Source organism: Hemicordylus capensis, chromosome 3 (assembly GCF_027244095.1).
Source record: "Hemicordylus capensis ecotype Gifberg chromosome 3, rHemCap1.1.pri, whole genome shotgun sequence".
NCBI classification, from domain to species: Eukaryota; Metazoa; Chordata; class Lepidosauria; order Squamata; family Cordylidae; genus Hemicordylus; species Hemicordylus capensis.
Window position 1 is genome coordinate 165,462,442 of NC_069659.1, and position 16,674 is coordinate 165,479,115.

The 16,674-nt window shown below is 42.9% G+C and overlaps 1 protein-coding gene and 1 long non-coding RNA gene across 2 annotated transcripts in view; one reads left to right on the plus strand and one right to left on the minus strand.

Moving 5' to 3' along the window:
* Nucleotides 1-10,216, minus strand: part of LOC128351049 (uncharacterized) — a 44,113-nt gene extending 33,897 nt beyond the window's left edge. Inside the window, exon 1 of the long non-coding RNA XR_008319569.1 lies at nucleotides 9,822-10,216. This is a non-coding gene — a long non-coding RNA (uncharacterized LOC128351049). The remainder of the gene's footprint in view (nucleotides 1-9,821) is intronic.
* Nucleotides 1-16,674, plus strand: part of CLDN10 (claudin 10) — a 54,476-nt gene that overhangs the window by 31,591 nt on the left and 6,211 nt on the right. Inside the window, exons 2-3 of the mRNA XM_053310151.1 lie at nucleotides 13,709-13,870; nucleotides 14,031-14,112. Coding sequence (XP_053166126.1) covers nucleotides 13,709-13,870; nucleotides 14,031-14,112 — 244 coding nt within the window. The remainder of the gene's footprint in view (nucleotides 1-13,708; nucleotides 13,871-14,030; nucleotides 14,113-16,674) is intronic.

Below are 16,674 nucleotides of genomic sequence, written 5' to 3' on the forward strand. Positions count from 1 at the left end.
GTTTGATTTGAGCCGTGGTTTGAATCAAGGCGGCTTGTACTTCCCTATAGGATTCCCATAGAAGAGCAAGGGGGTGTGTGCCCTTTCAATGGCTGCTACTGCTTGCTACAGCATCCTTCTCATTGCCCACTCCACTTCAATTAGCAATGCAGGTGTGAAGGAGTGTGGAAAGTGTCTTTGTAATCTGCAGTTTGCAGCCAAGGCAAAGGGAATGGAATGGGTGGCGGTGGCCTTTGATCAGTCAGCAGAAAGGGAGACTTGGATGACAGAGATGTTTAGTCTTGCATGATGGGGAGGGCAATACTTTCACCATGTGAAAGGATTTTGCAAGCAGTAGCAAGTGGAAATAAGTACTGGCTAGCTATGAGCCAGGTGCCCAGGTCTCTAGGTGTTTGGAATAATGCTGGCTGGTGCCAGTGAAGCAATTTTGGTATAAGTTTGATATTGAAAATTGAGCACACTGGAGTTGAATGGTGAGAGATATTTTAGAAGCTAGCTATTGGTCAAATTAAAACTGTTGGGATTGGATGATTATCATGGGCTTTTGCTGGGTGGAGTGTTGTCTCTTTTATCTAATTTAAATGTGATGGTTTTAGAGGGACCAAACAAAATAAAAAAGTTCTTCTACCTTGAATAATTGTGCAGAGGCTAGGATTTTGACAGATGTCATGGAGAAATGACAAAGCTGGCCCTTCTGAAATAATTCTCTCTTGAATAGATAAATAAATACAGGAGCTCTGTCCTTCAAATCCAGTCACCCTAACAGAGGGGCATCAAATTCAGACTCTGGCACCTGCTGAAGCCTTGACTGTTGTGCATTTTAAATAAAATAATAATTTTACAAGTATAAAGGGCCTGCCACAAAGTATAAATCAGGGTCACCATTTAGCTAGGGAGAAAAAAGTTGGTTGTTCTGAGGCTTTCCTGCTCCCCCTGGCTATATGACATTAATTGCTTCTTTGAGCTGCATTTCTTGACTTATGGGCACCTCCATTTCCTGCTTTTCACTTGTCCTTTGGCACATTCTAAAGATAATCTTTTTAGGAATATTTGTCTTTGCTTGCTGCTGCTTTGACTCAAGGAATTAGATTTGATGAAAACGAGCTAATTATTGTCCTGTGTCCATGGCTCTGGGGTTTAGTGAGCTGATTGTGCCTTGCCGCAATCTATACATCCCCATTCTTTCCAACAAAACATGTGCTGCCCTTTGACCAATGAATGGCAACCATGTTGTTTTTAGTAGATGCTAGTTGTTTTAGTTGGAGTGAATGTTTACCATTTTGTCCAGGAGATTTAGCCATAAATTAAATTTGAGAGGACCTCTGGGTAAAATACCTTCATGCTTCAGCACCTTAATGTGTTAATTAACTACTAACTGTGCCAATAAATTGGGCCTGTCAGAAAATAATGGCTTCCTTAGCCAGTTTTGATCTACAGGTGTACTTAAATAATGCAACCCAGAAGGACACCACAGTAAAATAGAACTGGGAAGAAAGAAGCTTGTGAATGAATACCCACTTTTAGTAACATTAGACAAAGCCAGCACAACTTGACTGCTTTTTATTTAAGATATTTTAGGCCACTTACCTGTTTTTTTAAAAAATATGCAACGGCACAAACAATAAAAACAAATTTAAAGCAAAACACACAAAACAATACAATCACTACAGCAGTTTAAAATAGTTCTAAAGCAATGATTTCTAAAAAGGCCTGGGAAAATATAAAGGCCCTCATTGGGTCCAAAGGACAATCACATGTGTCAGGGGAGAGAATTCTACAAACAGGGCAACTCTACCTGTTCACCATTCATTTCACTTTCAAAGCACAGGAGCAGGGCTAGGAGAAATGTAGCAACTCTGGTAGACAACAGTTTGACATATTTACCCTTAATTGTCACCATTTATAAATGTGTTTTGGGGGGAAATAATCTGAAAGTAGCATTACTACCTTTTTAATGGGAAAAGGTACCGTGGGTTTAGCCGCTGTGAAGCAGGCAAAAATCATTAGTTGAAGCTTTCCCCATAATTGTATCTCTGTGCTGAAGAAACTAACCTGTTCCATTTTTTCCTGCCATGCAGCAGTAAAAGGCACAAAAGCCCACTCAGAAAAAAATGGTAGCAAATGATAATCTAAAACTATTAACCAAATTAAATTTCTAACCATAAGAGTTGCCAATTATCATTCTATCTCTTTGTCCTGTGCCCTTTAACAGCAATTTGACATGTAAAAATGCTATTTTTAGTGCTAGTTTATTTCCCTGTCAATAAAAGCTGCTTTTAGTGTTACATTTCAGGATGTTGTTAAAGATACAGGAGCAGGACCCGTAAAAGAGTTGGCAAATCTGCCTGTTGATTACTAAAATCATGAGGTCCAGGCTCTGAGAGACTTTGGGAGAGAATTGCACAGAAAGATTCTACTAGGTGTACCTTCCCTCATCACTGCAACAGGCCCTCTTGGTGATATTCTGCAGCTTCTGCAGGTACAGAAACTCTCTCTACAAAATACCTGACTTCAGGAATGCCTTTTTTTTTTTTTTTGCTGCTGCAAATTGATAAAGGGGAGGACTATGTATGGTTATCCCCCCCACTGCTGTAGAATTCTAATGCCTTTAAACTTTTACATGGCTGTGGGAAATTCAATAGCTGACGTTTTCCCTGGGTCACTGTGTCTTTATGAAGGGCCAAGGAAGCTCTGACTGCTGCATTTCTCTCTCAAACACAGCTGTTGAAATGAGGACAGCCAGTGGGGCGGGGCGGGGCAGGGAAAGTACCAACTCAAGGACTGAGGGGGAGACAAAGTCACTTTGCTGTCTGCTAAAAGTTGTCATGTTCAGAGAAAGAAGTAGGCTGAACAAAGTTGCCAACTTTTCAACTGGCCTATATCACTGTGCCTGTAACACTTAGATGTTCAGGCACTAGATTATAACATCTATCTCCATGCTATGAAAAGCTTTTCTTGTTTATTTCTGCAAATCAAGTGCTGTTAAAAGCACAAGAGCAGCCCCACCCCCACCCCACCCAGTAAGTAATTCTAGGACAGAGGATGTGCTTCATGGCTGTCTGTGTGGACACTACTGAGCTAGATGGACCAATGGTCTGACTCAGTAGAAGGCAACTTCCTATGGCTATCACAAGAAGTTTACAATTGAGTTTAGTGAGATAGGTTTTTCCTTGATGCTACCTGAATAAATCTTTTGGATCCCAAATATGTCCAAGCCTACATACCCCTCACCGTTTACAGTCTCCAAGGACTTTCTTTGTCCCTTGCATAGTGGCCCATAACGCTGCCACTTTTTTAGCCTACTTTCCAGTAGTCTTATGAGATCATCTGGCATTCTCGGTGTGTCTCCGTCCATGTGTGCCCCCCGCCATCAACTTCGCAACGCCTGGACCAATATGAACCAAATCGGGTACAGTTGTAGGGACACCTCAATAGCGTAGTTTGTGATGATGTCATCCATCCCAATCCAAGATGGTAGATGCATAAACCTTTGAGGCACACATGGGCTAACTTGTGAACCGCCTAACCGATTTGAACCAAATTTGCTACTGCTGTAGGGACACATAGGGATGCCCTGATGGTGTGGCGTGTGATGATGTCATCCACTCCAATTCAAGATGGCGGCCATGTGAACATCTGAGGTGCAAGCCGACTAATTTGTGGACTGCTTAACCCATTTGAACCAAATTGGGTACAGCTTAGGGGCACATAGAGATTCCCAATGGTGTAGTTTGTGATGATGTCACTCATCCCAATCCAAGATAGCAGATGCATAAACCTTTGAGGTGCAAGTGCACTAATAAGGACTGTCTAACCGATTTGAACCAGATTTAGAACAGCTGTGGTTAGTGACACACAGGGACACCTCAATGGTGGTTTGTAATGATGACATCCACCCCGATCTAAGATGATGGACACATGAACATTTGAGGCGCAAGAGATCTAACTTGTGGATCTCAATTTGTATCAAATTTAGTACAGATGTAGAGATAGTGAAAGGAGAGTAGGCTGATTAGTTCTTACTAGAACAACTTGTTCTTTTATTTGCTTATACGGTTTCTTTGCCTTTTGCAGCTGCATTGTGGGTAGATGAATTTCCAAGGTGCAGCTTTCCTCAGCATGAAGATGCAGTAAAAGAGAAAACAGTACCTACTGAATTTTTTGCTGTTGTGCATCAGAAAAAGGCAGATTCTTGCTAGGTAAAGATGGGGGCAACACTAGCCAACCATAAAGTCAAAGTCTGGCTTTTGGGTATCTAGCTCTTTTTTTGTGAAAAAATTAGTTCATGATTTAGGAATGTGTTTTAAAATATGTGCTCTATACCCAAGTAGGTTAAACATCAAGTGTATTCCAATTTACATCTCTTTCATTGCAATGCAGTGTTTCTACCCACAAAAGCTAAATATTAGGAATAGTTGGATTTCAGTGCTGATGTTGGAGGGTGTGGGAGGGAGAATTTTGACAGGGGGATATCGTCATGCCACAAAGCAAGAGTTCACAGCTGTTGAATTCCTTCTTCTGTACAACCATTAGAGATACAAAGCTGTAATACTGAACTGCTGGCCATCTCTTCTTTTGTACAAGCTCAGGGCTATCATAGGGTTGCCAACTATTTATTGGTTCTTCTCCTATGGCTTTTAACAGCTAACTGACATATAGAGCCCTTTCTCACAATCAGTGAGAAAGGTTTGAGGGTGGGCAGTGGGGAAGGCTGCTTGAACTTACCTTCCCCACAGATGACCGCTCCTCTGTTGCTGAGCATGCTTCCCAGGCACCTAGATGATCATCTGCTGGCCCTAGCAGAGCGGAGGGTCGGGGGCCCGTGACATGTCATCCCAGCCCCCAGGAATCCCATAATGCACCGTGTGAGTGCATGGTACATTGTGGGGATCCCAGCAGCAATGGGCAGACACCCATCACTGCTATAGTGTTGGCAAAACGAGGTTGGCACTGAATACGATGCAAAAAATAGGGTTAAGGGAGTGCTTGCTTCCTTAATTCCGCTTAAGAGGCTGGCTTTGCAGGCGGATCTGCCACCATGGCCGTGCCAGCAGCCAATTGGCTCCCACAGTTTCACATGCGCATCCAAGAGCGGGTTTGGCTGCCTTAACCTGGTCTTAGCTGCACGTGTGAACAGCCTCATAGAGATTTAGCAAGTGAAGCTTTTTTTGGCTTAGAGATATGGTGGGAAGTAAACGGCTGCTGTTAAAGGAATAGCAGTAGGGTCAGTAAGGATAGTGGCGACCCTGTGACATTGTATTTTTGTCTTGTAACTTTTGTAGCATCTATAGATACTTCTAAATTGTCACACTTTACTGTATGGATGTAATCAATTAAAATTCAGTCAAACAAGGTATTTTTTGGCTCTTAAAATCTGGGCTGAGTGCTGTTAAATATGTGCTTTTCCATTAAAATGGGCACAGCACAAAAATCAGATGTGGATAAATGTGTGGAGAACCTTACAAGTGTTCCTTGGTTTGTGGCATCCTAGTAAAATTTTGCTTCAGTTCATTGAACCAAATGAAGAAACTATTGTTCATAAGCGCATTTGAAGTTAAAATGCAGGAGAGGTCATGAGGAATAAATTGTGCCCTTTGGCAATTGTTAATCTTTACAAAATTGCATTGATCTTCCCTAAAACAGCACGGGAGTTATCACAAAGCTTTAGCTATAATTTGCTTCCAGAAGATGGGACATGATAAATATTTACTTTCCTCCATTAAAGAGCTAGGGCTTAGAATGGAATGATCTCCTCTCGCTTTTTCTGCTGCAAGATATAAAGCCCTGGCCAGGGATTGCCAGGTCACAACCCAGATAATGTGCCTTGACATTCCTTGTTGCAGTGAAAGACAAGGCAAGCAAGAGTTTTCTGCACTCATTCCTGTTGTCTCTTGCTTGTCTCCTAGGGTTGCCATATTCTGGCTCTCCAGTTCAGGGTGCCTAATTTGCATCTTATGCAAATTGGATTGCAAATAATTTGCATGTGCAAATTAGCAGCTGCACTTTCCAGTTGACTTGTATTTGCTCTGGATATCTACCAACTATAGTTGGGGAAGATGTCTTTGCCTGGCCATTTTTCTTGACATATTAACAGCAGCAACAGAACAACAACAACAACAAAAAAAGCACAGCTTTTTAATTAAGGCTGCAATTCTGTACACTTCTGTACAGAGTTCTGTATATTTTGCAGAAATGTACAGAATTCGGCAAATTCTGTACATTTGAGAGAAGATCTGATTGAAACCGACAGTGCTTACTTCTAAGTAGGCATGCATTGAATGTAAAGTCAAGAAAGTCCTTAAACGTTACAATACACAGCCTGGTAGGCTGGTATTGATTCACATCAAAAGCAAGCTATCCTCTCAACTGCTTGATAGAGATCCCCTGCTGATAACAAACAAGGCAACATTCCTCAGGGGATTACTATACTGTAAAAAAAGTGAAAACCCTGCCAGATAGCCTCCTGTGAAACCCTGCCAGATAGCCTCCTGTGCTCTTCCTCTCTTAATCCAAGTCCAGTGGTTGAGCAGAATAGTGACTGCACGCTTGGCTCCATAGCTCCGCTTCTACAAGGGCTAGAGCTTAGCTTTTTTAAAAAAACGAAATCTGAAATCTGGGTGAATCTGGGTGGGCTAAGCAATCCTGGTGAGATGATAAAATCTGGGTGATACCTGGAATGATGGGGGGCATGGCAACCCTACTGTCTCCTCTGCCTGCTGTAGGAGAACCTTTCCAGATGGAGGCATAAAATGCCGAAGGTTCTGTGGACTTTCACAATTAATCCTATGTGGAGTCAGTGCAGGTTGTACTCGTACACTGCATTTCCTTCTGCGCTTTGCCCAAATTCCCCCTCCATGCACTAGTTTATTTCCATGCACTAGTTTATTGTGAACTATTATGGTCATTACATAAGAACAGCCCTGCTGGCTCATACCCATGGCTCATCTAGTCCAGCATCCTGTTTCACACAGTGGCCTACCAAATACCACTGAGAGCCTACAGTCAGGAGTTGAGGGCATGCCCTCTCTCCTGCTGATACTCCCCTGCAACTAGTATTCAGAGGCATCCTACCTCTGAGGCTGGAGGTGGCCTTTAGCCCTCCAACTAGTAGCCATTGATAGACCTCTACTCCATGAAGTTATCCAAACCGCTCTTGAAGCCATCCAGGTTGTCGGCTGTCACCACATCTTGTGGCAGAGAATTCTACAAGTTGATTATGCATTGTGTGAAAAGGTGCTTCCGTTGGTCCTAAATTTCCTGGCAATCAATTTTATGGGGTGACCCCTGGTTCTAGTGTTATGTGAGAGGGAGAAAAATTTTTCTCTATCCATTTCCACCTTGCATGATTTTATAGACTTCTATCATGTCTCCCTGCAGTTGTCTTTTTTCTAAACTAAAAAGCCCCAGGTGTCGTAGTCTTGCCTCATAAGAAAGGTGCTCCAGGCCCCTGATCATCTTGGTTGCCCTCTTCTGCACCTTTTCCAGTTCTACAATGCCCTGCTTTAGGTGTGGTGATCAGAACGCAGTACTCCAGGTGTGGCCGCACCATAGCTCTGTATAAGGGCATTATAATATCAGCAGTTCTATTTTCAGTCCCCTTCCTAATGATCCCTAGCATGGAATTGGCCTTTTCCACAGCTGCTGCACATTGAGTCGACATTTTCAATTAGCTGTCCACCACGACACCAAGATCCCTCTCCTGGTCAGTCTCTGACAGCTCAGATCCCATCAGTGTATACCTGAAGCTAGGGTTTTTCGTCCCAGTGTGCATCACTTGTTTCCCTGGGGCTTCCCTTCGCTCTCAGTATCCTGTCTCCTCCTCTTCCCGATATTGCACCCACTCTCCCTTCCAGTTCTCACCCCTATCTCTGCTGGCTTTGCAACTGGTTCCACACAAGCTCAGCAAAGATGATTCAAAATAGTGGAAACTGAAAGATGTTAAGACAGCATTTGGTTTTAAAAAATATTACTCTGTGCCGCCCTGCCACTATGGCTTTGTAAAAACCTTTGGCTCCATAGGTACATATTCCCATACAGGCACACTAGAGTATTCACAGTATGAAGGAATACATTGTGTTGTTTCTCTTCTGCTATCTGATCATGCCCCCATAATAAATGAACATTAGCTGCCATGCCTCCTTCCTACTGTGACGTTTTAAACACTTTTGGCTGCTCTTGGCTGCTAACTCATACCCCTGTGTGGATGAGAGTGGCTGGGAAGGTGGTATGCCACAAAAGCACCTTAATTTTTTTAAAAGAAGATTCTGCAGACTTTTTTTCTTTTTAAAACTACATCCCCACTGTAGAATCTACAGTGTGGCTTTGACTGCCTGTTTCCATGCACTTGTTCAATGTTTCTCTCGGTTCTGGCAGTGTGGTCTACCAGACCACTGTGCATCTGCCACAGTGCCATTTTCACAGGTTTTTGACATGCATCTTCTGAAGGCATGTTTGGATGGGGCCTGTAAAATCCTCTGCACTTTTTGCTCAGCAATTATGGAGGATCCCTGTTTAAAGTAGAGGTCCACTATAGCAGAGCATTCTTGAATTGTCCACTTTTCAATGTCTTGAAACTTAACAGTCTACACCATTATCTGAACTAAAGAAGACAATGATATCTACTATAGTTCCAAAGTTATGAGAAAATAAAATGTGTTCTTGACTTTTGCCACACCCTGTCTGAGAGCGAAGGGAAGCCCCAGGGAAACAAGGGATGCACACTGGGACGAAAAATCCTAGCTTCAAGTATACACTGATGGGATCTGAGCTGTCAGAGACTGACAGACACCCACCCACACACAAGCCATCACATTAAAGATGCCTCTTTGCCCAATTAGCAATGGTAAAAACAAAAGACATGGTAATCATAGGTGCTCCTCTTTGTTGAGGAGAGCTGGTCTTGTGGTAGCAGGCATGACTTGTCCCCATAGCTAAGCAGGGTCTGCCCTGGTTGCATATGAATGGGAGACTTGATGTGTGAGCACTGCAAGATATTCTCCTCAGGGGATGAAGCCGCTCTGGGAAGAGCAGAAGGTTTCAAGTTCCCTCCCTGGCTTCTCCAAGATAGGGCTGAGAGACACTCCTGCCTGCAACCTTGGAGAAGCCTCTGCCAGTCTGTGAAGACAATACTGAGCTAGATAGACCAATGGTCTGACTCAGTATATGGCAGTTTCCTATGTTCCTTCCCTCCTTTTCCTCTAGCAGAGCAAGCTTGAACTGCTGATTGCAGGAAGGGGTGTGTGCAGATAGAAATATGGATACAGCTTGCAGCTGTATTTTGTACATTTTGGCCAAAGAGGCCCTCTTCAGGGCAAAATACATTGTTTGAAAGTCTTACAAGAGATCTCTGTGAAAAGTACTTCTTTCTTACTTAAAGCACACTGAAAAGTTTGTTTCTAGTAAAAATGATTTCAGATTCCAAGACCTAATTTCAAAGTAAGCCTTACAGCCTGACTCAATGCACATTTGTTCAGAAATAAGTCTCCAGGGCTTCCAGACTGCAATACAATAAGATTGTTCACACATCCAGCGCTTTCTGGGTAGGAGAAAGTTAATTTGGGTACAGAGGCTAGTCTGGAGTCACGGAACCCTCTCCTACCAAACTCCTTCCCAAGTGGGTAGTCCAGCTCCTAAACCAGGGCTGCTGAACTTCAGCCCTTCTGCAGATGTTGGCCTACAACTCCCATAATCCCTGGCTATTGGCCACTGTGGCTGGGGATTATGGGAGTTGTAGTCCAAAAACAGCTAGGGGGCCTAAATTGAGGAGGCCTGTTTTAACCTAGGTTAAAAGTGAGGTAAAAGAGAAACAGCCCTTCTCCTACCTTTTTATTTGGTCATCTGTGCTGCCACTGCCGTTCCGAAGGCTCTCAGGACTGGTGACCATAGATTCCTGTGGAAAGCATAGCCAGGAAGAGGAGCCCTGCTGCACTGGCAAGGGCTGCCTCTCCACTGCCTGCGTGGTGCATTATGGGATGTGGGAGGACTTCCTCCTCTTGTTCTCACATCAGGCATCTTCTGTGCTGCTCATGTGGGCGTGCGGGTGGTGGAGCCCTGAAGAGGTGCTGATCATGGGAAGGTAGGTAGGATCCTGCCTTCCCCCAACTTTCCCCCCTCCCTGTTTAGTTGTTTGAACAACCTCAGTGACTGATGTTTACCTTTAAATTTCCCATGAAGTAGAAGATTCAACAAGAGAGTCACAAAGCACCAAATGTATGGATTCACATCTCAAAACAGCAATTCCCAAAAGAATCCAAACTGAAATTACACCTTCTCATATAATTTCATGAAAATATTTATGAAATATTTAGAATCAATATAAAAACCTTAATATGCAAAATCTTATTTTATATTTAATCAAATATCAGTATTATAAAGATTATGGAAGAACAGATATAATCCCACAGTCTTCAAAAGGTGATATTTGAAAGTCTAAATTAGCCCCATTAATCTTGAAATAGGTGATTTCCTGATTGCTGCAAAGGTAAAGCTGCAAAACAGAAATCTTGAAATCTACTGTAGATTGTCCGCAAAGAAGGGCAAGGCTGTAGGATTCTTTCTCGAGAGTGATTTGTACATGGCTAAATAAGTGGAACTGAAGTCCAAATCCTAGATGTGGATATCAAACTGCCAAATACATTTCAACCCCAGGATGGTTGGGGTCTTCAGTAGCACTAATTCAAAATTGTGATTTCCTCTGTAAATCACATCAAAATCGTAAGCAACAGAGAGTCCAACAAACAGTCCGAGGTCAATCCAATAATTCAACAATGCCAAGTCCGAAGTCAAGAGAATAGGCAGAAAAACGGTCCGAGTCAAAAAAAGTAGAACTAACACGAAAATTTAGCAAGGAACCAACACTAAGGAGCCGCAGAAATCACAAGTGATCCCTACGGTGGTCGAAAAGGAACTGAGGTGCCTGCGCTTCCTCCCGCCTTAAATAACCACGTGGTCACGTGGGGCGGGGCACAGGCGCTGAAGAGGAGCTTTAGAACTCGATACCGAGGGACTTCCGCGCAGGCGCAGAACCCACTCTAATGGATATCAACGGATCACGAACCAGATCCTAAAGTTTAGAGCATTCAAGCAAGCATCTTAGAATCTGTGGAGTGTATCGCATTTCTTTCTTTCCAACCACAGCTTTCCCCATCTGCCTCCCTCTCCAAATCTTTTCATCTGCCCTTCTCCAACCTTCTGTAGCAGTGTGGGTAGAAAAAGGGCCAGATGGAGGGGAAATGGGTGTGAGAGGCCAGGCCACAGCTGCTGAGTCTCCCTCTTGGGGAATGTAATCAATCTTAAGGTTCAGTTTGGCAGCCCTAGGAATCCTATTGGGCTCTTTGAAGGGGTTCTTTATCTCAAAACTCCCCCGACACCTCTGTCCATTTTATATATCTTTTATTATTCTTAATATAAAGCCCCCTCCTGTACTAGGTACTAATAAGGCATGAACATAGTTTTAATCATTGGTAAGATATAGGGCATTAGTTATATTTTTTAGAAGTAACCTTTATTTAGTAACTTCAGTTTTTCAGACAGTGGTTAAAGACTGGAGGAGAAAGAGAAAATAATATACCAAACAAGTTGAAGAGATTGGTTAAATGGCAGGTCTTTAGTTCTGTTCTCTATTGAACCCACAAGCCAGATTCTCTTTCTCCCCTCGGCATTTTCCACACAGCAGGGTTTACTGCTGAAGTTCTGAAGTACTGAATTTGAAGTTCACCCAAAAAAATCAACACAAAAATTTGACCCACCCCCGCCAGATATAAATCGGGCAACACTCCAATGCACAAAGAAAAACCCAAATTGTTTGTGAAGTGCTCCCCGATAACTTGCAGGGACTTCGGGTTAAATCTAGCCGATATGTTAACACACATTTGGAGAAACCGCTGCCAGTCTGTGTAGACAATACTGAGCTAGATGGACCAGTGGTCTGACTCAGTATGAGGCAGCTTCCTATGGGTTATTATATAAAAGCCTAGTCAAAGCATGGGTGTTGGATAGCAGCTGTCTCCAAACTGGTCTGTGTGGCTTTGATCTCTGCTGCTAACATATACATATATGTTCACAGTTTTTGAAAGTTCGACAATGGCCTAATGTCAATGTAATAAGAACATACTAGCTGACCCCACACAGAGCATCTGTGCGCTCTTTGGGGCCGGCAGTTACCTCTCCCCCCTGCCCTTCTGCCCCAGTCTCCGCTTCCGGGCCCAGCCGCCTCTCCTCCCCACTGCCACTTTTGCCCCCCCTTCTTTCTCCCCTCCTGGGCCTTGCCTCCGTGGCCGGGCTGGGCCCGCCACCTCTGGCCTCCACGGCTGGGCTGCCGCAGCAGCAACCAATCCTCCTGGGTGCACCTCAGCCAATCAAGTGTGTCCGCCACCCAGCCAATCAGCTGGGTTCTGGGACGCACATTCCAAGGCACACCCAGGAAAATTAATATAATAGAAGTTCGTATAGAACCTATTCTTAAGAAATTGTTTTTAGGATGCTAATGTATTATTGTATGGATGTAATTGTATCCACAGATGGTATATGTTTTCTGCTTTGGTCTAAGACTGTAAATAAAATTTGAAATTGAACATAAGACAAGGCCTGCTGGATCAGGCCCAAGGCTTATCTAGTCCAGCATCCTGTTTCACACAGCGGTCCACGAGATGCCTCTTAGGGGTGTGCACAAAACCAGTTTGCCCAGTTTGGTTTGAGTCCGGACTAGACTCCAAGTGGACATGTTCAGTTTTGGCACTCCAAAATAGAACCTCTGTTCAGCTTGAGTTTGAGCCGGTTTGGAGTTCTAATTTAAAAAAATAAATAAATAAAAATCTACCAATAACTCGCTGCTGGGTCCGGGTTGTAATGCTGGCATCGGGGAGAGGGGGGTGCTGCCACGGCAGGGTCTCAGAAGGTTCCTCCTCCCCCGGCCAGCGTACCCCTGGTCCTTTTTGGGCTGGTTTGGCCCGTTTATGAACCTTCCCGGCTCTCTGCCTGCTTGTGGTGGCCATTTTGACGCAGGCACGCAAATGGCCAGTGCACATGTACAGCAGCCTTCAAAATGGCCACCATGAGCAGGCAGAGGGCCCAATTGGCCTGAAAAGGACAGGAGGAAGACTGGAGGGAGAACCTTCTGAGACCTCCGTACAGCCACACCCACTGGAGGCCAGCATTACAACCCAGACCTGACGGTGAGTTATTAACATTACAATTAGAATCCCTGAACTGGTCAGGTGTGTTCAGCTCGAGTTTGAACCGAATCGGGCCCTGTTTAGCTCGAGGGCAAACCTTCAAATATGTTCGGTTCAATCTTGAACCAGTTCACACATCTCTAATGCCTCTGGGAAGCCGTTCCTGTCTTCCTAATCATGGTTAGGAGGAGCAGGAACATGCTGAGAGCTCACACACTCCCTTCCCCTCTCTCCTGTGCAAATTTCATATATCCTTTGCATTTTGCTTTAACCAAGGTGTAGTATTTTGTCTGCATTGACTCTGACCATTGTTAACATAGTGTGGATGTAAAGTTGAATCATTATTAAACCTGTCAAGGAAAGAAAGAGGGGAATTACATGGCAGCAAGCATATGAGCATAAATCATGCTTCTGGTCTCCTAATCATGGTTAGGAAATTGGGAATATTACAATTACACTGGACTTATAATTAAAGCCCAAAGTCTTTTGGAAGTTGAAACTGCAAATTAATACCAGCTTTTGCTATTCCATTGCAGGTTACATCCAAGCCTGCAGAGGACTGATGATTGCTGCTGTCTGTCTGGGATTTTTTGGCTCCATATTTGCGCTGGTTGGGATGAAGTGTACAAAAGTTGGAGGATCAGACCAGACTAAAGCTAAAGTTGCTTGTTTAGCTGGGATTATTTTCATACTTTCTGGTAAATTTGATATAGACAAAATGCTTTACAGCTCTCTTAAGAGCACATCTTGCCCCTCTTCCCCTGAAATTTGTAGTATGACTCTCACTAATACTACCAGGCATTGGATCAGGTTTACAGGTTCAAGTTATCAATTGTTCTCCGTCTGATGCATTTTTAGGACTGTGCGCTTTGACTGGGTGTTCCTTGTATGCAAACCGAATCACATCCGAATTCTTTGACCCTACATTTATTGCACAAAAGTAAGTACTATTTGGAAAACATGGGACTCTTCAATGAACTGTAGGTGTGTTTCAGGTTACAAATCCACAGGGAAGTAAACTAATCATATCATTCACTTCCACTGCACACACGCGTGCGCACACACACACACACTTTCTCTCGCTCTATTTTTAAAGCTGCAAACAGAACAAATATTTTCTAGATCCCAGAAGGATGCTGTTAATAAGAAAGAATTGATTATCTTTTGAAGAATATGTTTGTATGTGCGAAATGAAGTCATTCTTCCTGATGACCTATAGAAACCAGGTTTTTCATACACAATCCTGCCACTGAAATTAACTGAATGCACTTTTGCAGTGGAATATGCTTGGTAAAATTTTAATAATTTTTTGTAGTTTTTTGAAGAAATTCTGAATATCATACTTCTCAGTTACCTATAGATACAAAAGGCTGCATGAACCATCCTGTCACATAAATTAGCTGAACACTCTACTTTTTGCACTGGAATATGCTTGAAGACATTTTAAATAATTTGGGGCTTGTTGGTTTTTTTTAGCAGAAATCCTGAATCAATCACCACATTTTAACTGTTATTGTGATTCAAATTTACCATATATGGCCATCTTACAATAAAATGAATCATGTTTGGAATTGAAATCCTACAAATTTAAAACTGATCTTTTGCTTCCCTTTTGCAAGCACATTAATAAAAAATTCTATTACATATATTTAATTTCTTGAACTTTCCTAGAAGTGTAATCTATGCAAAATTACTTTGCCCGCTCAACAATGGGCCTTACCTACTATAGTATAAATTTACTGTTGATTAACTAAACAGAAATATAATGGGCAAGACGGTTTGGCTTCCACCTTCTACAGCTGTTTTGATGTTATAGGGAATGTCTTGACCATTGTATTTCTGTTTATCATCAGAAATATAATCAACAATATTATCAACAATAATTTTTATATATTTGAATGCAAATGACTTACAGTGAAGACAGTTATGTGAATAGAGTTGCCAGGATGCCCCTGGGACTTCATGCATAGACTGCAGTAAACTTGCTACTACAATGAGAAGAGGCAGCCACAACAACTTAGTCTGTCTGTTGCCGACATCCTTCCCTCCCCTTTGCCACATGGTGCTACAGCCAGCAGGGTAGAAGGTAAATGGCAGGGCTGGGAAAGGAAAGGTGGGGAAAGGCATAATTGCCTTGTCTCCTGCTTGATCCCAATGCGTTTAGAGAAAAGACTCTTCTTCAAGCTGCTTACAAGTTGAGTATTCTGCTGTGTAAACCACTTCCCCTGAAAAAGAGTCTTTGCTCAAAACGCGTCTGGATCTACGTTTTAATAAACTGCTACTGCACTGTTCATGCTTCCTTCCTTCCTGTTTGTGAGCATGGTGCTTTCCCCTCCTGGGTGCGTCTTTTAAAGATACATGCACATATTTTCCAGATGGTGATTTGACAGTCTTAATCACAAAAGACTTGCAGCTGTTGAACAAATGGCCCAGATACAATTAATTACAAGTGATCGAGTGTAACAAACAAAAAAGAGAAATAGATAAATAAATATACATTTTGTTGAACTTAATGCCATGGTTAAATACAGATCCAGTGGGGTAAGGGAAGAGATTCCCAAACAGCACCAAGGAGAGTCTCCTTACATATCATTTGAGCTTTTTCAAATGTAATGAAAACACATACTTTGCTCAGCTGGTAGCCATGTGTTCCTATCCCAGGCAGGTAGCATGAAGAAGATGTGGGGCCACAGAGGTCCTTACAGAAACACAGAATGTAGAGTTAGAAGAGTCACTGAAGGTCTTCTGGTCCAACCATCTGCTTGGTACAGGAAACATACTTAACAAGTAGCATAATTAACAGTTTAAGGGGTAATGAAAGCAGTCAATAATTAAAAGGTACCGCCGTTCTTCATTGGTCCTGCTTTTCTGCCATTAACGGCAGCCTAATGCAGAAATGTAGCAGATGATGCCTTTTCCGGGCTTGGAGACGAATAGTAGGGAAAGCTTCGCCTGCTGTTCTGTGTGTCTAGTTTCAAGAAATAGAAGTCTTCTTGTTCGAAATATGGCTAATGTAGGCTAATAGTGAAACAAAATAGTCATCCCAAGTACCTTTTATTTCTACCAGTATTTTACTGGATTTATGTCACCTCCAGTGTTCCCTCTAACAGGGATTCCCAGATGTTGACTACAACTCCCATAATCCCCAAGCAAACGCCATTGCAGCTGGGGATTATGGGAGTTGTAGTCAACATCTGGGAATCCCTGTTAGAGGAATACTGGTCACCTCCTGGTTGTATTACAACCAAGTATGCTTTGATCTGCTGAGTGCTGAAAAGAGGATGTATAGAAGTCCTGGAAAATATTGTGTTGCATATGCAAAGCAATTATATCTGCAGCAAAATAAATAAAGGAATTTCTGCTCTGCTTCTGAGTATGTCTAGGGCTGGATCCCAAGCTCTAGTTCAGGGCTGCTCAACTCTGGCTGTCCTGCAGTTGTTGGCCTACAGGTTCCCATAATCCCTGGTTATTAGCCACTGTGGTTGGGGATTATGGGAGTTGT